We start from the raw sequence: 20,359 nt of genomic DNA, 5'->3' as shown, positions 1-20,359 counted from the left end.
TCTTCATTCTCCTCCCTCTGTCTCTCCTCTGCTACGTCACTTTCTATTTGTATCACTTTCCCCTCTCCTGGCTGTCCCTCTCTCTCCCCTCTCTCCATCTCTCTCTCCTTCTCCCTCACTCCTCTCTCCATCTCCCTCTCTCTCTCCTCTCTCCATACGTATCTATCTCTCCCTCTCCCATCCCTCTCTCCTCTTTCTCTCTCTCTCACTCCTCTCTCCATCCCCCCCCTCTCTCTCTCTCTCTCCTCTCTCCATATCTCTCTCTCCCTCTCCCACCACTCTCTCCATCTCTATCTTTCTCTCACTCCTCTCTCCATATCTCTCTCTCCTTTTTTCACGACTCTTTCCATATTTCTCCCTTTCACCTCTCTCTCTCCCTGCCTCTGACCCCTCGCTCTCACCCCCTCTCTTTCCCTCTCCCTCTCTCACCCCTCTTTCCATCTCTCTCTCTCTATCTCTAACCCCTCTCTCCATATCTCTCTCTCTCCCCTCTCTCCCTCTCTCTCTCCCTCTCTCTCTCCCTCTCTCACCCCTCTCTCTCTCCCTCCCTCTCTCCCTCCCTCCTCCTCCCTGGCCTTCTGTCGTCCAGTCTCAGTATCGGAGGTGGAGTGCGTGCGCGAGGGCATCCAGACGGAGACCCTGCGGCACCTGGCGGGCTCCGCCCCCGAGGGCCAGTTCCTGACCGTGGTCTTCAGGGGCGACAGGAAGAGCCTGGACCTGCGTTGCCAGAGCGACGAGGAGGCCCGGCGATGGGCCCGTGGGATCCGGACCCTCCAGGACCGCCTGGAGAACCTGACCCAGGAAGACCAGCTCGACCAATATCCCTCTGATGAAACGGCCGGGGGGAAGACAGTCCCATTAAATGCGATTTCATCTTAAAGGGATGGTCAGATTTAGCAGAATTAAAGGAGTAGTAAAGGGAAAATGCATGTTTAGCCCTGTTTTAAGGTTACCTATGATCATATACAATGGTTCAGATCAAAACGTTGACAAAGCTAGCATTTTCGAGAAAGTTGATAATTGCTCTACCACCGTTTTGGTCATACAATGGATGTGGATGGCATCTTGAAAGATCATTCAAAAACATGTTAAACTCTTGATTTCTCTGTGAAAAGAAGAGAAAAGTTGTACAATAAAACAAAACAAATAGCTCAATAAAATATTAGAATGAGAATGTATACTGTACATGGTGATGCTAGGGAACGTCAGGTTCTACAGTGTATTACGGTGTTCTGTTGTCGTCCTTGACGGTTCCGTCACCTGGATCCACGGGTACCTGCGGCGTGCCGACGTGAACAACGACGGGAAGATGAGCTACGAGGAGGTCCAGACCCTCCTGCAGATGATCAACATCAACCTGAGTGACCAGTACGCCCGCAGCCTCTTCCAGGTGCGGAGCCATGAGCGTCCTTCACCTGGTCCCTGGGCTTCTCAGAGCCATGAGTGTCCTTCACCTGGTCCCTGTGCTTCTCAGAGCCATGAGTGTCCTTCACCTGGTCCCTGTGCTTCTCAGAGCCATGAGTGTCCTTCACCTGGTCCCTGTGCTTCTCAGAGCCATGAGCGTCCTTCACCTGGTCTCTGTGCTTCTCAGAGCCATGAGCGTCCTTCACCTGGTCCCTGGGCTTCTCAGAGCCATGAGCGTCCTTCACCTGGTCCCTGTGCTTCTCAGAGCCATGAGCGTCCTTCACCTGGTCTCTGTGCTTCTCAGAGCCATGAGCGTCCTTCACCTGGTCCCTGTGCTTCTCAGAGCCATGAGCGTCCTTCACCTGGTCTCTGTGCTTCTCAGACGGAGTCCAGCTTTATGTCTCGTCTCTGTGTCTCGGAATAACAAGCTGGCAGTCGATGCTCTTGAACATGAAATACAGCGTACAGTTGAAATACAGTTTCGCTTTCATTCCTTTCCGCCCTCTCTCTCTCTCTGTCTCCCTTTCTCTCTCTCTGTCTCTTTCTCTATATCTCTCTCTTCCTCTCCCCCTCTCTCTCCCTCCCATTATCCCTCTCTCTTCCTCCTTCTCTCTCTCTCCTCCTCTCTCAGGAGTGTGACCGGTCGGCGACCGGCCGTCTGGACCACGGGGAGATCGAGGTGTTCTGCCGGAAGCTGCTGCGGCGCCCCGAGCTGGACGCCGTGTTCCAGCGCTACTCGGCCAACGGCTGCGTCCTCTCCGCCGCAGACCTGCAGGGCTTCCTGAGGGACCAGGGGGAGGACGCCTCGCTGGTGCACGCGCACAGCCTCATCCTCACCTACGAGCTCAACCACCTGGGTATGCCATGGCAGCACCTAGCAAGCACGCGCTAACTGCTAATACAATACCGGAAGCGCTAACTGCTAATTCAATACCGGAAGCGCTAACTGCTAATACAATACCGGAAGCTCTAACTGCTAATACAATACCGGAAGCGCTAACTGCTAATACAACGGCTAATAATATTATTGCACTCACTACTGTACAGTGAGCTTTTATTCACTTCATATACAGTTCACTTCAGTTTACTTTATTAGTCGTAGGAAGACCGATAACACAATAGATTGGTGTGCTATTGATCACAATAAGGGTTGCACATTTCAAGGAATTTCATGAATCGATTACTGTTAACCCAAACGATAGTGGATTAATTGATAAGAACGTCCTGCGCCGGACTGCGCTTTGCTCGCTTCATTTTTGTGTCCGCTGTGTCGTTGAAATTTCCCGGTATCCCAATTAGCTTTCACTACATGGCGGGGCGCCCTCATGTGCAGTCAGACCTTAAATCATTTCATGCAACTCCCGTTGAAAACGTTCGTTCCCTCCAAAAAAGTTCTGTCCATTAACAAGCAATTAATCGAGTAACCAAATCTTACTCGAGTAATTTCTTATCGGCAATTAATCGATAGTCGATGAACTATTAACATCCCTAATCACAATCATTTTTGTGTGTTTTCTTTGCAACACAAGGGGAGCACTCGGAATTCAGAATCATCCAGTCTCAATATCACAACACTTCAGTCTTATACTGTACACTCATGTTCATACAAGCGTAGCCTGTGCTCTCCATCTGAGTTGTGTATCGTTTCCAGGCTGATATATATTATCTTGGTGCTCCACACGGCATCTCTAAGCAGAGAATGTTCTCCCAGACTGTGTGCCAACGTGTGTGTGTGTCCTGCCCAGTACAGCCCAGAGGAACCAGTACATGACGCCCAATGGGTTCACGGTGTACATGCTGTCCAGAGAGAACTCGGTGTTTGACTCGGACCACGTCAGGGTATACCAGGATATGACCCGGCCACTGGCCCACTACTTCATCTCCTCCTCACACAACACCTACCTCACCAAGGACCAGCTCACTGGAGACAGCAGCACCGAGCCCTACATCAGGTTCACACACACACACACACACACACACACACACGCACACACACACACACACGACTGGACAGTACACACAAACAACAACTTTCTTTCTTTCTCTTTTTTTCTTTTTCTCACTCTCTCTCTGTCTCTCACACACATGTGACTAGACAGTACACACAAACACCAACGATCTTTCTTTCTTTTTCTCACTCTCTCTCTGTCTCACACACACACACAAACACACACACACAGACACACACACACACGCACGTACACATACCTGTACTCATCTCATTCTTTCTTTCTCTTTCATTCTCTCTGTCTCACACAGATTCTATGCATGTACTGTTCATGTGGTTAAAGCTGATGTATGTGTGTGTGTGTGTGTGTGTGTGTGTATGTGTTTGTGTGTGTGTGTGTGTGTATGGGTGTGTGTGTGTCCTCACTCTCAGGGCTCTGAACCACGGCTGTCGCTGTGTGGAGTTAGACTGTTGGGACGGAGACAAAGGGGAACCGGTGATCTACCACGGTCACACACTCACCTCCAAAGTGCCCTTCGCCGAGGTCATCGAGACGATAGCCGAGTACGCTTTCAAGGTGAGCTCCTCACGGGGCCCCCCGGTGGCTCGTCGGAGCATAACACACGGCTAGTCCTTAACGCGGTGGTCCGTGGAAAAGCCGGTGTACCACTACTCGCCAGAACCTTTCTAAAACAAGTGACTAAGCGCATAATCTAGTGCTGAAGGCAAAGTGCAAGAAAAGCAATCTAGGGTTCGAATCCGGGCCTAGCCCTCTCCCCTCTCCCTCTCTCCCACCTTCCCTGTATAATAATAAGCAGAAATGCCCTACAGATATACAGTGCATGAATAAAAGGTGAGCTATCATGCAGTAGCACTTAGAACCACATGGACCATCTATATTCAGCGCTGGTGTGTTTTAAAAGCAGTGGAGGTGAAACATTTAGCTGCCTGTAAGACTTAGTTTGTAAATAAAACCTGCCACTCGGATAGAGAACATGGTCCTGGACTTTTACACTGCAGTACTCTTCTTCTAGACTTTTTTCTCTTGTACTCCGACTGTGTGTGTGTGTGTGTATGTTTGTGTGTGTGTGTTTGTGGCGGGGGGGGGTTAAGAGTGATGTGTATTTATCTTAGACATCGAATGCTATAACATAAATACGTGACCCAATAATAACGATGCATGAGGCAGTTGGCATGAAGCCAGAGGCATGCAGTAGATTGCACACACATGACCGGTGTGACCCTGTCCCCCCCCCTCCGCTAACCCCCCCCCCACAGACCTCCGCCTATCCCCTGATCCTGTCCCTGGAGAACCACTGCTCCGTGGAGCAGCAGGCCATCATGGCCCAACAGCTGCGCTCCATCCTGGGGGACAAGCTGCTCACCAAGCCCCTGGACGGATGGCCCCTCCACACCCTGCCATCGCCTGAGGTGGGGACTCTGCTCCTGGGAGGGGCGCTGGGAAGTCGGTGCCCGTTGTGATCGTTTGATCGTTTGTTGGGGGTTTGCTTGGTCGGTTGTGTCTTTATTTATTTCTCTCATTCTCTATATCCCCTCTCTCTATATCTATCTCTCTTGCTCTCTTTTTTATTTCTCCGACTCCATTTATTAGTGATCTTCCTCCTACCAGCCATGACCAAGCAAACACGCGTCTCTCTCTCTCTCTCTCCCTCCCTCTCTCTCTCTCTCCCTCCTTCCCTCCCTCCCTCTCTCTCTCTCTCTCTCTCAGCTCTGGTCTCTCTCAGCTCTGGTCTCTCCCAGCTCTGGTCTCTCCCAGCTCTGGTCTCTCTCAGCTCTGTATTCTGTAGGGAGTGTGTGGAATGATAATGAGGACAGTCTTAAAATAGCCGCTGAGTCATCGTCTCTCTCTCTCCCTCGCCTCCCTGAGGATATTGACGAAGGCTCACAGTCCAAACTCTGTCACCACTGTCTGTCTAATGCTTTTGGTGGCGCTTATGTAATGTGTTTATGAATTAATGAATAACTGGTAAACTACAAATGATACTTAAAACGTTTCTTTTTTAGCAGCAATATACAGTACTGTGGGTCTGTGTACTGGGGAGGACAAATACTTATTACATTATTACCAACCTGAATTTGATTTCTCATAACACAGAGTGTGTGTGTGTGCGTGTGTGTGTGTGCGTGCGTGTGTTAGCGTTTGTCTGTGTGTGTGTGTGTGTGTGTGTGTGTGCGCGCGTGTGTCTGTGCGCGTGTGTGTGTGCATGTGTGTGTGTGCGCGCGTGTGTCTGTATGCGTGTGTGTGTGTGTGTGTGTATGTGTGTGTGCAGGCTCTGAAGGGGAAGATCCTGGTGAAGGGAAAGAAGGAGAGTCCCTCAGAGGAGAGCAGTCAAGCAGAGGAGGTGAGGAGGTTGGGTGTGTGTGTATGTGTGTGTGTATGTCCATCCATCCATCCATCTTCATCCGCTTATCCGGGGTCGGGTCACGGAGGCAGCAGTTCCGGCAGGGGGCCTCAGACATCCCTTTCCCTAGCAGCATCAACCAGCTCTGCCTGGGGAATCTTTAGCCGCTCCCAGGCCAGTGCGGAGATGTAGTCCCGCCACCTAGTCCTGGGTCTACCCCGCCGCCTCCCCCCATCCAGACACGCCTGGAACACCTCCCTAGGGAGGCGCCCAGGAGGCATCCTGACTAGATGCCCAAACCACCTTTCGACGCAAAGGGGCAGCGGCTCTACTCCGAGTCTCTCCCGGATGACAGAACTTCTCACCCAACCCCAGCCACCCTCCGGAGAAAACTCATTTCGGCCGTTTGTATCCGTGATCTTGTTCTTTCGGTCATGACCCATCCTTCATGACCATAGGTGAGGGTGGGCACGAAGATAGACCGGTAGATCGAGAGCTTTGCCTTTTTGATCAGCTCTCTTTTCGTCACAACAGTGCGGTAGAGCGACTGCAGAACCGCACCAGCTGCTACGATTCTCCGGCCAAACTCCCTCTCCATGTTTCCCTCACTCGTGAACAAGACTCCCAGATACTTGACCTCCTTCACTTGGGGTAAGGACTCATTTCCTACTCGGAGCGGACAGACCACCGGTTTCCTGCTGAGAACCATGGCCTCAGACTTAGAAGTGCTGATTCTCATCCCAGCCGCTTCACACTCAGTTGCGACCCTATCCAGAGAGTGCTGGAGGTCGCAGGCAGATGATGCCATCAGGACCACATCATCTGCAAATAGCAGCGACATGATCCTCAGCTCACCGAACTGCAACCCCACCTCCGCGCGGCTACGCCTCGATATCCTGTCCATGAAAATCACAAACAGGATTGGTAACAAAGCGCAGCCCTGACAGAGGCCAACCCCCACCGGAAAGGAAGACGACTTACTGCCGAGGACACGGACACAGCTCTCGCTCTGGGCGTACAGGGATTGGATGGCCCTAAGTAGGGATCCCCTCACCCCATACTCCCGTATAACCCTCCACAAGACCTCTCGTGGGACCCGGTCGTAAGCCTTCTCCAAGTCCACAAAACACATGCAGACAGGTTGGGCAAACTCCCAAGCCCCCTCCAAGATCCTTGCGAAAGTGAAGAGCTGGTCGGTGGTTCCACGACCAGGACGAAATCCACATTGTTCCTTTTCGATCTGAGGTTCGACTATCGGCCGGACCGATAGTCCGGCCGATGGATAGTCTGGACTGGACTGGATAGTCCTTTCCAGCACCTTGGAGTACACTTTCCTTGGGACGCTAAGTAATGTGATGCCTCTATAATTGGCACGCACCCTCTGGTCCCCTTTTTTAAATAAAGAGGTGTGTCAACCAAGACAACCCCTCAACACCCAGCACCTTCAGCATTTCTGGACGGATCTCATCAGTCCCTGGGGCTTTGCCACTGTGGAGTTGTTTGACTACCTCAGTGACCTCCTCCAGGGAAATTGACAATGACCCCCCATCATCTTCCGGCTCTGCCTCGATCGTAGAGGGTGGATTAGTCGGGTTCAGGAGTTCCTCAAAGTGCTCCTTCCAACGCTCAACAACCTCCTCAGTTGAGGTCAGCAGTGTCCCTTCCTTGCTGTATACAGCTTGGATGGTTCCCCACTTTCCCTTCCTGAGGTGTCTGATGGTCTTCCAGAAACACTTTGGTGCCGACCGAAAGTCCTTCTCCATGGTTTCTCCAAACTCCTCCCACACCCGTTGCTTTGCCTTGGTCACGGTCGAAGCCGCAGCCCTCCGGGCCAGCCGATAGCCTGCAACTGCTTCTGGAGTCCCCCGGGCTAACATATCCCGGTAGGCCTCCTTCTTCAGTCGGACGGCTTCCCTGACCACCGCTGTCCACCACGGTGTCCTAGGGTTTCCGCCCCTTGAGGTACCTATGGCCCTCAGGCCGCAGCTCCCAGCAGCAGCTTCAGCAATGGAGGCTTTGAACACCGACCACTCATGCTCGATGTCCCCAACCTCCACAGGGATGCCAGTGAAGCTCCGCCGGAGCAGGCAACTGAAATCTCTCCGGACAGGCTCTTCCTCCAGACGTTCCCAGTTCACCCTCACTACACGCTTGGGTTTTCCAGGTTTGTCCAGAGGTTTCCCCCGCCATCGAAACCAGCTCACCACCAGATGGTGATCAGTGGACAGCTCTGCCCCTCTCTTTACCCGAGTGTCCAAAACACATGGCCTCAGATCGGCTGATACGATAACAAAATCTATCATTGATCTTCGGCCTAAGGTGTTCTGATGCCAGGTGTACTTGTGGGCATCCTTGTGTTCGAACATGGTGTTTGTTATGGACAAACTGTGACTAGCACAGAAGTCCAACAACAAAACACCACTCGGGTTCAGATCGTGGTGGCCATGCCTCCCAATCACGCCCCTCCAAGTTTCTCCATCATTGCCCATGTGTGCATTGAAGTCCCCCAATTGGACAGTGGAGTCCCCTGCAGGAGCCCCAAATAGGACTCCACTCAGGGTCTGCAGGAAGGCTGAGTACTCTGAAATGCTGTTTGGTGCATAAGCACAAACCACAGTCAGAGTCCCCCCCCCACACAGTCCTAAGGCGCAGGGAGGCGACCCTCTTGTCCACCGGGGTGAACTCCAGCACAGAGGCGCTCAGCTGTGGGCTAGCTAGTATAGTCACACCTGCCTTATGCCTCATACCATGAGCAACTCCGGAGAAGAATAGGGTCCAACCCCTATCCAGGAGTTTGGTTCTGGTGCCGGTGCTGTGCGTGGAGGTTAGCCCCACCAGGTGTAATTGGTATTGCTCCACCTCCCTCACAAGCTCCGGCTCCTTCCCCCCCAGCGAGGTCACGTTCCATGTCCCCAGAGCCAGCCTCTGCTGCTCAGGTCCGGTCCGTCGGTGCCCACCGCTTTCACTGCCACCTAGTTGGCAGCGCACCCGACCCCGACAGTTCCTCCCACGGGTGGTGGGTCCACGGGACGGAGGAGATGGTGTTTCCACGTAGCTCTTTCGGGCTGGGCCCGGCCGGGCTCCATGGTAAGCCCGGCCACCAGGCGCTCGCAGGCGGGCTTCCTCCGGGATAGGTCTCTCTTCCTCTTAGGTCTTGGTCCATCGGGGTTTTTACCTGTAACCCCAGGTAGGGGGGCTAGGGGGTACTACCACTTGCCCAAGGTGGACCCCCAGACTAGTGGAGGGAAGGAGGCGTCCTACTTCTCCATTCTAGTTCGCACTAGCCACTGCCACTCCGCCACTGTGTATGTGTGCCATTTATATTGGCTTGTATCTAAATATGGATGTACTGTTTGTGTGTGTGTGCGTGTGCATGTGTGTATGTGTGTGTGTGTGCATTTGTGTGTGTGTGTGTGTGCGTGTGCGTGTGCATGTGCGTGTGTCTGGCCAGCCGGTGGTCTCTAAGCTGAGTCCAGAGCTGTCAGACCTGGTGGTCTACACTCGCAGTGTTCCCTTCGATGGCTTCGACCAGAGCGCCAAGAAACCGTCCACCGAGATGTCGTCCTTCTCCGAGAGCGAGACCCTCAAACTCATCAAAGACTCAGGTACAGCATGTGTGTGTGTGAAATAATATAATAAAAGACTGGCACTTCTTTCAGATGCTGACGATTGCGACAATACCCACATAGACTGTTGTTTGTGCAACAAGATCTGACTGTTAGTGTGTGTGTGCGTGTGTGCATGTGTGTGTGTGTGTGCGTGTGTGTGTGTATGTGTGTGTGTGTGCGTGTGTCTCTGTGTGTGTGTGTGTGTGTCATGGGCGTGCATGCGTGTGTATGGATGAAGAGGTTGTTTTTGTGTGCCTGGCGTTGATGTAACATCTTCACTAAGGCTGCTATGGTTTCATGCCAGTCTTCAGGCTGCCTATGGGAATGCCAGCTGCTCAGAACATGCACAGTGTGTGTGTGTGTTTGTGTGTGTACGTGTGTGTGTGTATTCGAGTGACGAATAGGCACTGATGCCTCCCAGCAAAAAGGTCATGGGTTCGATCCCCGCTTGGGACGATGTCGGCACTGGGAATGTTGTCAAGTACTCAGGTGTGTCACTCAGGTGTGATTAAAGACCCCTGATCCTGTAATTATACTACGCCTGTGTGTGTGTGTATGTGTATGTGTGTGTGTGTGTGTGTGTGTGTGTGTGTGTGTGTGTGTGTGTGTGTGTGAGTCCCTCACCCTCTCTCTCTTTCCTCTCTGCTGCAGGAAGGTACTTCGTCCGTCATAACAGCCACCAGCTGAGCAGGATCTACCCCTCCGGCCAGCGCCTGCAGTCCTCCAACTACAACCCCCAGGACATGTGGAACGGAGGTTGCCAGATTGGTCAGTATATGGCGACCTCGCGTTGAGTTTGCCAGATTAGTGCACATTGATCCCTAATCTGAATATTTTCATGATTTAATCATGTGTGGACTGATTTCATAATTGTTTAGGCTTGTATGTGCAGCTGTTACAACTCGTTTCACAACTCTGTTTTGTACTGTGGTAAGCCACTACCATGGCCTAGTATAGTAAAATCAATCAGAAACAACAGTCATGATTATGCAACCCTGGCTGACTCCATTCAGTGCAAGTATCAGAGTGCATTGTACTGTGTGATTGAGTCATTTAAGTAGGCTAAAGACACTCTGTTCTGACAACAAATCATTAAAGTATCTACTTAATGTACCTATCTAGCTACCCACCTAGCTACCTACATACCCACCCACACACATCTAGTGAAATTAATGTTGAATAATATGCAATTTTCCAGTGTTCCTTTGTCCATGGCAGCTCAATCTTCACTATAATGGATTTAGTGGTATACAGTATATGGATTTAGTGTATATACTGTATGGATACAGTGGTGTATATGGTATCTAAGACATACAGATAGGAATAGTTTATGAAACACAAAACTGATGCTTATGTCTGTGTTTTTATGTATAGCCTTTTTATGCCTCCACCAGGCAATAGCCTGGCCGGAGGCATTATGGTTTCGGGTTGTCCGTACCGCCGTCTGTATGTCCATAAGATGTTTGTTAATGCAATATATTGGGAACACATTGACGGAATTTCTTCCCTTTTTGTAAAAATGTTCACTGGCACTCAAGGATGAACTGCTTAGATCGTGGAGGTCAAAGGTCAAAGTTCAAGGTCACTGTGACCTCACAAAATGTGTTTTTGGCCTGATGGAACACAATGTCTCAAAGGCTTAACGAAATTTGTTCATATTTGGGTAAAATGTCCAGTTGGACTCAAGGATTAACTGAGTACATTGTGGGGGTCAAAGGTCAAGGGTCACTGACCTCACAAAAGGTGTTTTTGGCCTGCTGAACACGATATCTCAAGAACGGCTTGACAGAATTTGTACATATTTGGCCAAATGTCCAGTTGGACCTAATTATATTAATTGGATTCGATTTTGGTATTCAGATGTAAAAGGTCAAGGTCACCGTGACATCACAAAAGTCACTTTTGAACGCTAACGCTAGCTAGCTAACGCTAATGATAATGCTAATGCTAGCTAGCTAACACTAATTCTAACACTAATGCTAGCTTTAGCTAGCTAGCGTTAGCGTTAGCGTTAGCGTTAGCGTTAGCGTTAGCGTTAGCATTAGCGTTAGTTAGCTAGCATTAGCATTAGCATTAGCATTAGCATTAGCATTAGCATTAGCATTAGCGTTAGGGTTAGGGTTAGGTTAGGTTAACAGTTAGTCAGGGTTAGGGTTAGGGTTAGGGTAAGGTTAACTGCAACTGGCATTGTTGGGCGGAGGCATTTAGCCGCTATGCGGTTTTTCTAGTTTATCATGATTCTTATTGTATTTTTACTGCTTGCTTTGTCTTGTACAGTAGCTACAGCACATTGGTCAATGTGAGTTGTTTTTAAATGTGATTTGGAAATACATTAGCTTTGCTTTGATTTGATTGATTTTTTGTTTCCAGTGGCGTTAAACTTCCAGACGCCGGGTGAGCAGATGGATCTGAACCTGGGGCGGTTCTTACCCAACGGACGCTGTGGCTACATCCTCAAACCATCCTTCATGTGCCAGCCAGACTGCAACTTCAACCCAGAGAACACCGGAGGGGGACCTGGACACAGCCCCACCCGGCTCACCATACGGGTATATGGGCATCGCTGTAGACACACATACACACACACACATACGCACACACATACGCACACATACACACACACATGCACGCACGCACGCACGCACGCACACACACACACATACACTGACAGTCAGATTGTTTGTTGCACAAACAACAGTCTATGTGGGTATTGTCGCAATCGTCAGCATCTGAAAGAACTGCCAGTCTTTTATGATATTATTTCACTAAAATATGCGCAGTACTGTACACTGATTACACTACTTCCTGATTACACAGCGACCGGTGTCAGCAGTACTAAATTGACTATAGATTTATAGATTTTTTAAAGATTGGGCGTTTCCTAATCCCCTCGTTCTCAGGTGATCTCAGCCCAGCAGCTCCCTAAGCCCGAGTGGGACAAGCCCAGCTCCATCGTGGACCCCCAGGTGTGGGTGGAGACGCACGGCGTCCCCATCGACAACAACCAGGAGAAGACGCCGCGCGTCGACAACAACGGTGAGGGCCCGCTCATTGACCCGACGCCGTCACGGCCGCTGCTGCCATCGGTTTCATTCACGGATGCGTTTCGCATTAACTGCTCGCTGGTTGTCACGGGTGAAAGAACGTCGAACGTCGCTCTGTCTCTGCTCTCTCCTGTGTGCTGAAACGAACGCCGCTCTGTCTCTGACCTCTCGCCGCTCTTTGTCTGACCTCTCGCCGCTCTGTCTGACCTCTCGCTGCTCTGTCTCTGACCTCTCGTCGCTCTGTGTCTGACCTCTCGTCGCTCTGTCTCTGACCTCTCGCCGCTCTGTGTCTGACCTCTCGCCGCTCTGTGTCTGACCTCTCGTCGCTCTCTCTCTGCTCTCTCCTGTGTGGCGCAGGCTTCAACCCTCGCTGGGATACTACCTTCAACTACATCATCCACGTGCCCGAGCTGGCCCTGGTGCGCTTCATGGTAGAGGACCACGACTACACCTCCAGGAACGACTTCCTGGGACAGTTCACTCTGCCCTTCACCAGCATGCGCACAGGTGCGTGGCTAGATCTGCTGGACTCCTACATTTGTGTGTTGCGGTGGAAATTCTTGGACCGAGGTGTTGTTGTGTTGTTCACAATATATCGAATGCCAGCATTCTAAGTTTCAACAAAGTTGATTAAACACAAGGCCAATATGCAAACCAGAGAGAGAGAGAGAGCGAGAGAGAGAGAGAGAGAGAGGACCATCACTCGACTCGCTTCGTGCACGCAGCAGTCTGCAAGATCAGAAATGGTGGCCACATCTGAGATTCACAGGAGGTTTTATACATTCAGAATCAGACAGATATTGTATGAGTATGTCTTTTAGTCAATGTGATAGGAAAACAGATGTACAATACAACAACTTTAGGCTGACTTTAGGATGACTGCAAAATTAGGATTAGTTGCTTGGTCAACATTAGTACACGACACCCAGTTTGTTCTTTCCACATGGACAAAAGAAGAACTAGTTTTCATCAGTTCATTTTCAGGACTTAAGTACAACAAGCAAGTAAGCTTGTTCTATAATCATACAGCGCTAAACGAAACTTCGGTTGATGCATATCGAAACAATTTCCATTACAGTGCGTGTGCGCGCGCGTGAATGCGTGTGTGTGTGTGTGGATCTGTTTGTACTGGTACGTGCGTGTGTGCGCGTCTGTGTGTGTGTGTGTGTGCGCATATGGTCATTTAAGTGTTAAACGCAATCCTCGTCTTGCATAGTACTGTACGTCAAAAGTAGGTTTGAATTGGACACACAGTATAGTACATATCCATAATACATTTACAGGCCTATCGTGCACAGACAGTGTGGTCAGGTATCTGCTTTTGCAGCTTTCACTCACACGGCTCGTGAAGGCCTAGTGAACGTTTAGACTTTCAGAAAGACATACGACTTGTTGGGGAAAGTGTGAAGTCAACATTTCCTGATTTGAATGGAATATAAAATGATCCCGGTTTGACCTCTGACCCCCCCCCAGGGTACCGTCATGTCCGCCTGAGGAAGGCTGACGGCTCCAGCCTGTCCCCCAGCTCTCTCTTCATCCACGTCAAAATCACCCCCAGCCTCAACAGCCCTACCAAGACCCCCGGCCTCCACAGCCCTACCAAGACCCCCAACCTCCACAGCCCTACCAAGACCCCCAACCTCCACAGCCCTACCAAGACCCCCAACCTCCACAGCCCTACCAAGACCCCCGGCCTCCACAGCCCTACCAAGACCCCCAACCTCCACAGCCCTACCAAGACCCCCGGCCTCCACAGCCCTACCAAGACCCCCAACCTCCACAGCCCTACCAAGACCCCCAACCTCCACAGCCCTACCAAGACCCCCAACCTCCACAGCCCTACCAAGACCCCCAACCTCCACAGCCCTACCAAGACCCCCAACCTCCACAGCCCTACCAAGACCCCCAACCTCCACAGCCCTACCAAGACCCCCAACCTCCACAGCCCTACCAAGTCTCAGTCCAAGTCTCCGTCCAAGAAGCTTTGATTCATTTAACTGTGCACCACTGATAGGATTGAGACTAAATAAGACCCTTAATCCACAGGTCAAACTCTCCTTACAATCATATAGATATATACATGATTGTAAGGAGATATATATATATATATATATATATATATATACAGGGGTGAAAATTTACTTTTTGGCTCATGGTGAGTCACCTGCCAAAGGGACTGTAGATGAAAAAATCTACCGGCCAAGTATATATATTTTCAGATAGACTTCCGAAATCTAGTCGCCAATTGGAAATTTTACCTGCGTTTGGCCGGTGGCAGGTGTTAATTTTCAGCCCTGTATATATATATATATATATATATATATATATATACACTGTATATGATAATATATAATAGGTGCCTTTGTGGTCGTTTTCAAAAAGCCAATGCAATAAACCTAGCATGAACAGGTCAATGAATTTGAATGTCGCTGTCATGTTATGGAACGTTAGTTTCTGATTATGTAAAGCTTGGTTGATTGAAAACCCAACCATAGGCTCCCAGCAACTGGGAGAGATGTTGAGGCCAGCGACCCCTGCTGGTGACTTGGCAGCATAACAAAGATGAGCCCCGTGCCAAAAGGCATCCTTGCCGTTGTGATCCAAAACATAGGGTCAGATAGGGACTGCTTTTGTTGGCACTTTTGGGCTCAACAGTTTAGTTGCTCAAAGAGTTTAAAGGTGACCATCTCAATTGGCTCTTTAAACTACTGTACCAGTATTATAATTTTTAAATATAGATTTAGAAATCCAGGTGGAGGTGAAATCAGACTTTCAGGACAATGTGAACCGTCTATACCGTCAATCTACAGTATTAGCCTTATTTATCCCAAAATATGAAGTATTGACACTTTGCCTGTCTCTGCTGGCCTGTCTCTGCTGGCCTGTCTCTGCTGGTCTGTCTCTGCTGGCCTGTCTCAGCTGGTCTGTCTCTGCTGGCCTGTCTCTGCTGGTCTGTCTCTGCTGGCCTGTCTCAGCTGGTCTGTCTCTGCTGGCCTGTCTCTGCTGGTCTGTCTCTGCTGGCCTGTCTCTGCTGGTCTGTCTCTGCTGGCCTGTCTCAGCTGGTCTGTCTCTGCTGGCCTGTCTCTGCTGGTGTGTCTCTGCTGGTGTGTCTCTGCTGGTCTGTCTCTGCTGGTCTGTCTCTGTTGCCTGTTTGATTTGAGGGATGATCTAGGCCGGTCCGAGCCAATCGCCTGACAGTGTCCTGGTTGAATGGGCTACCTCTCCACAGCTATTGGCTGCGCAGCTAATCTGTCCAATCCAGGTGTGCATGTGTGACATGGGACATGCATTCCATGTTGACCATGTCTGCGCCATGTCATGAAGAACTGTTTGAAGCCTGTCAATATAGCATGCTGTTTGCTCGTATTAGGGAACTACTTTTTAAAGAAATCAGCTGATATCGTATATTATAGGCCATAGAGAGCAGATTGCAATCAATCTTTTAACCATTTTAGAGATATAGTTTATAGATTTGATCAGACAATTTACTGGTTTGAGTCAACAAAGACCAATAATATCAGGTTCCTGAGAGTTTTACCAATTGTTGCCATTGGCAGTGTTTGATACTCGTCGTTTCCATGTTCATTTTGAATTGCATAGTTGTTACCATTATCAATACTAGTTACCAGTATCTTTAGCAGTACTAGGATATGCATTTTGAAGCATGTTTGTAATATATCAAATTGATAACACATATTTATCAAGCAACTTCTTTTTTTTTTCAAATATTTACTTCAGATAAACCCACTACATAGAAACAGGGTCCATGTTTGCTTCTATCATGTGATGTAGCTGTGTTCCCCAGGTCCTGTAGTGAACTGTACTGTGCTGAAGTTAGCAAGAGTGAGGGGGACAATCATTGTGAGAGTCTGAATCTAGGCTGTTTTAATTTATATTTATACAAGTTTTAATTGGTAAGTTCTGTATTGGAAAATTACATATTTAATTTTGAATATAACATATTTTAAGTGTTATTTTAATAGTATAAACATCTTATATATTACATATTACCCATGTCATCCAATGTTTTTACTGTACATTTTTTTACTCAAAATGTTTTCTTGAATATTTATTTTTGTGACCACAGGCTGGCTTGGCATTTCTGTTTTGATGAAGGACATTTTTAACAACACTGTTCATCCAGATTTAGTTTTAGCTTGACTTATAGTACTGTAGTGATTATTAAATGTAGGCTGCTGTGTATCTATAATAGATTTTATGATAGATTTTTTTTGTACTGGTTGCTCTCCAACAATCTATTGACAGAGTGATACAATTATTACATAATACACATTCAAAGTCCCTTTAAAGTGGTCCAAAATGACAGAGTATGGTTTGCAGTTGTTTATTAGTCGTCACTACAGTTGTTTATTCATCAACAAATCTCTCACGTACATTATACTGTAATAAGGATTATGGTGAAAAGGCAGGATCCAGAAATTATTTTAAACTACAGTACATTGCAGTATAGTTTATTAAAAGAGTAATCATGTCTAATTCAATCTTTCTTTGTCGTTGTTTTTGTCTTATTTCTCTGCAAACTGTCATTTTAACCTTTATATTTAAAGTAAAATGTATCTGCACTTCCTTTAGTGTATGGTTATTGAGCAGAATGTTAAATTGGTCCATGTCGTCATTTGCTGGTTCTATGCAAAAAATCAAGTGATTGATATTACACTATAGTTACAGTTAGAGTAAATTAATCGAAAAATGAAATGGAAATTATACTGAATAATCGTACTTTATTGCAGTAGTTGTGTGATACATTTATGAATTGTAAATTGTGCTTTGTTCAGCCACAAAACTGTACTGCACACTGAACCACTGTGACCTCGTGTGGTGGAGAATGGTATTACAGCAGTCCCACATGGATGGACAGCTAATTTCTTTATCTAAAGCTTTGTTCAACTGTAATCCCTATTCTGACCATAGAAACCTCAGGATACATCGTAGAAGAGACCATTATTACTCATTTGAGCATTTTTGGTTCAACCAGCAGGGAGTTTACAAGGAGATCTACACAGCCTGTGTGGTAGTGCCTAAACCTCTAGGCACCTGCAGGTGGGGTTTGAAGAGACATGCGCAGAAACAGATACACACGCACGCACACGCACGCACATACTATATATGCTGCACATATGGTGCTCACACACGCATGCGTGCGCACATACACAGAATACATGGTTTGGGCATGCTTTTGTGTTTCTGTATACATCATGTTTTGCATGTATCATGGATCGGCTACTGGTATGTAGATACTCTCTGAAAACACATGAGCTGATGGATGTTAATTTATCCACCCTGGGCCAACTTTACATCATAATTAGCCCCCCAGCTATTTCTGGACTTCACCCATGATTTGACTTGCTGTGTTGAACACCAGTGGTAACAAGGAGGAGAAAGGTGGATACACCTTATTCTGGAATGGAAAAGCAGCCGATGAACCCAGAAACCATGGAGAGGGATTTGCCATCAACTCACTCACATCACTGCTGTGAGCGCCTATGCACCAACCCTGGACTCACAGGATGAAGATAAGGAGACATTCTATGCTATGCCAGGGCCGGCAAGGATCACAAGCTCTGGGAAGGCGCTTTGGGAAAAGAGGATGTTGGGAATGTCAACTTCAAAGGAGTCCTCCTACTATCAAAGTGTGCTGAACATGAACTTGTGATCACCCTGTTCCGCCGGAGAAACAGATTCAAAACCTCCTGGATGCATCCCAGGTCAAAGCGTTGGCAGCTCATTTGCTTGAACATCCAGCGAAGGCAGAAAAGGAGGATACAAAGGAAATTGATCCACCCAAAACACCGACAGTCTGGAAGACATAAAGGTACGACATCTTCAAAATACCCTGTTAAAGAGACTCCCTGAAGAAAATGGCTACCACTACCAGGACAAGCCTTCACACATGCCCCCACTGCAACAGAACATGTGGATCAAGGATTGGCCTCTACAGCCACATGACCCACAAATAACCAAACACGCCGACAGCAAGACAATCACTCATCTCGAGAAACATCTAAATATAAGACCAAATTTTCTTAAACTATTGGAGACTTGGAAATAACAACTAGGCCTACATGAAGACTTTCACAGTTTCAGACTGCTGTAACCATTAAAGTTTGGAGTAGGCTGCATAAGCCTACACTTAACAATGCACACACACAAAACGCTCAAAAAGGGCTTAATACATACAACAAACTGATCAGGCTAATCATTTTTTAATGAAAATGACCACAAGACAACCTCCTGTGCATAGTTGAAATGGTAGTGGGATACGGTGATAAACTGGAGTGATCATTTGACAGCAATTATTAGCCTTTTCCAGGAATGGACAGAAATGGGATATTTTTAGAATAACAGGAATTTATTCACATACAATGTAAAGGAGTTGATGTGTAGCATGAAGATGAAACGATACACTGAGTTTGGGTGTTTTCAGTCAACGTTGGCGTTCACCGCTTCCAGCTATCGAATGGCCGACTGGTGTGATGGATAGCCTAACGTTAGAGAGATAAATGTAGGCTATGGTTATGTTAATAAAGCTAACAATGATGTTGTAACATGCATGCAGCACTGCCGATCTGATCTGAACGATTGATTCATTGTTACCATGGATCGGTATTGGGATTGATCAAGGGCGAGTGTGAAATAGCAGCCACGAACTCAGCGGGTTTTCCGAGATGCGGTAGCCGCGGCCAGAGCTCCTGCTGGCGGGGAGTGAAGCTCTTCAACTCCCCTGTCACTGACTCCCTGGAGGAATTTAGCCTGGCTGCAATAACGTTATCGCGAACGGAATGAATACCATCTACTAGCAAACAAAACATGTTCAATTATATTTAACTTGTTAAAACTAAGATGCCAGGATCAAAAAATAATTTCTCCAATTGATATATTTGACAAAAACAGGTTAATATGCAAGCCGGTTTTCATTGCTAAATCAAAGCGGGGAGAGCCGGGAACGCGCGTCTACATTTCAGAGAAATGTGAACTTTTTCGTGGACGCGCGTCGGCCAGAGAAGCTCAACTGCGCAAGTCAAAAGTAACCGGAAATAGCCAAGTGACTACAAATCTAGCCAAGATGGCGCGGTTCAATAGGCCTTCACTTTAGATTTCGATTCCTGGGGGCTTGCTTCAAACCAATAATTATCTGTTAATAAACAAAGCACACATGTTGCACAGCCTTTGCTTTCACCATTTTCATTTCAAACAATTTTATATGAAAATTTAAAGTAGAAAAAGCTTATAATTCCAATTGCTCTTTGGTTATGTCACAAAAAAATCCTCAAAACTGTGATATTCTATCTGATATTTCCATTGAAGTGAATGAGAGGATGCTCACAGTGTCAGTTGGGATTTGAATTTGGGGACACGTGCAGGCTCTCTGTACAGGCACCCTTTCATGACTATTGTGGTAGCATTTATTCCTTCCTTCCTTCCTTCCTTCCTTCCTTCCTTCCTTTTCCACCCCTTCTTTCTTTCTTTCATCCATCCATCCATACTTCTTTCTTTCTTCCATCCATCCATCCTTCTTTCTTTCTTTCTTTCATCCATCCATCCATCCTTCTTTCTTTCTTTCTTTCTTTCTTTCTTTCTTTCTTTCTTTCTTTCTTTCTTTCATCCATCCATCCATCCATCCATCCATCCATCCATCCATCCATCCATCTTTCTTTCATCCATCCATCCATCCATCCATCCATCCATCTATCCATTTTTCTTTCTTTCTTTCATCCATCCATCCATCCTTCTTTCTTTCTTTCTTTCATCCATCTTTCTTTCTTTCTTTCTTTCAGCCATCCATCCATCCATCCATCCTTCTTATTTCATTCTTTCATCCATCCATCTTTCTTTCTTTCATCCATCCATCCTTCCTTTCTTTCTTTCTTTCTTTCTTTCTTTCTTTCTTTCTTTCTTTCTTTCTTTCTTTCTTTCTTTCTTTCTTTCTTTCATCCATCCATCCATCCATCCATCCATCTTTCATCCATCCAT

At 47.7% G+C, this 20,359-nt stretch overlaps 1 protein-coding gene across 1 annotated transcript in view; it reads left to right on the top strand.

Moving 5' to 3' along the window:
* LOC311323730 (1-phosphatidylinositol 4,5-bisphosphate phosphodiesterase delta-3-A-like) overlaps positions 1-17,439 on the top strand; it is a gene marked incomplete at both ends in the record, with an annotated part of 25,455 nt that extends 8,016 nt beyond the window's left edge. Inside the window, 14 exons of the mRNA XM_084456028.1 lie at positions 590-818; positions 1,261-1,390; positions 2,036-2,261; positions 3,155-3,356; positions 3,785-3,929; positions 4,631-4,783; positions 5,644-5,715; positions 9,167-9,320; positions 9,975-10,091; positions 11,694-11,872; positions 12,224-12,359; positions 12,725-12,874; positions 13,841-13,987; positions 17,429-17,439. Coding sequence (XP_084312154.1) covers positions 590-818; positions 1,261-1,390; positions 2,036-2,261; positions 3,155-3,356; positions 3,785-3,929; positions 4,631-4,783; positions 5,644-5,715; positions 9,167-9,320; positions 9,975-10,091; positions 11,694-11,872; positions 12,224-12,359; positions 12,725-12,874; positions 13,841-13,987; positions 17,429-17,439 — 2,051 coding nt within the window. The remainder of the gene's footprint in view (positions 1-589; positions 819-1,260; positions 1,391-2,035; positions 2,262-3,154; positions 3,357-3,784; positions 3,930-4,630; positions 4,784-5,643; positions 5,716-9,166; positions 9,321-9,974; positions 10,092-11,693; positions 11,873-12,223; positions 12,360-12,724; positions 12,875-13,840; positions 13,988-17,428) is intronic.
* Positions 17,440-20,359: the final 2,920 nt, after the last annotated feature.

This window comes from Borostomias antarcticus (assembly GCF_949987555.1).
Source record: "Borostomias antarcticus genome assembly, chromosome: 22".
Lineage (NCBI taxonomy): Eukaryota > Metazoa > Chordata > Actinopteri > Stomiiformes > Stomiidae > Borostomias > Borostomias antarcticus.
The sequence above is the reverse complement of the archived record's forward strand: the minus strand, read 5'-3'. Positions and strand labels throughout refer to the sequence as shown.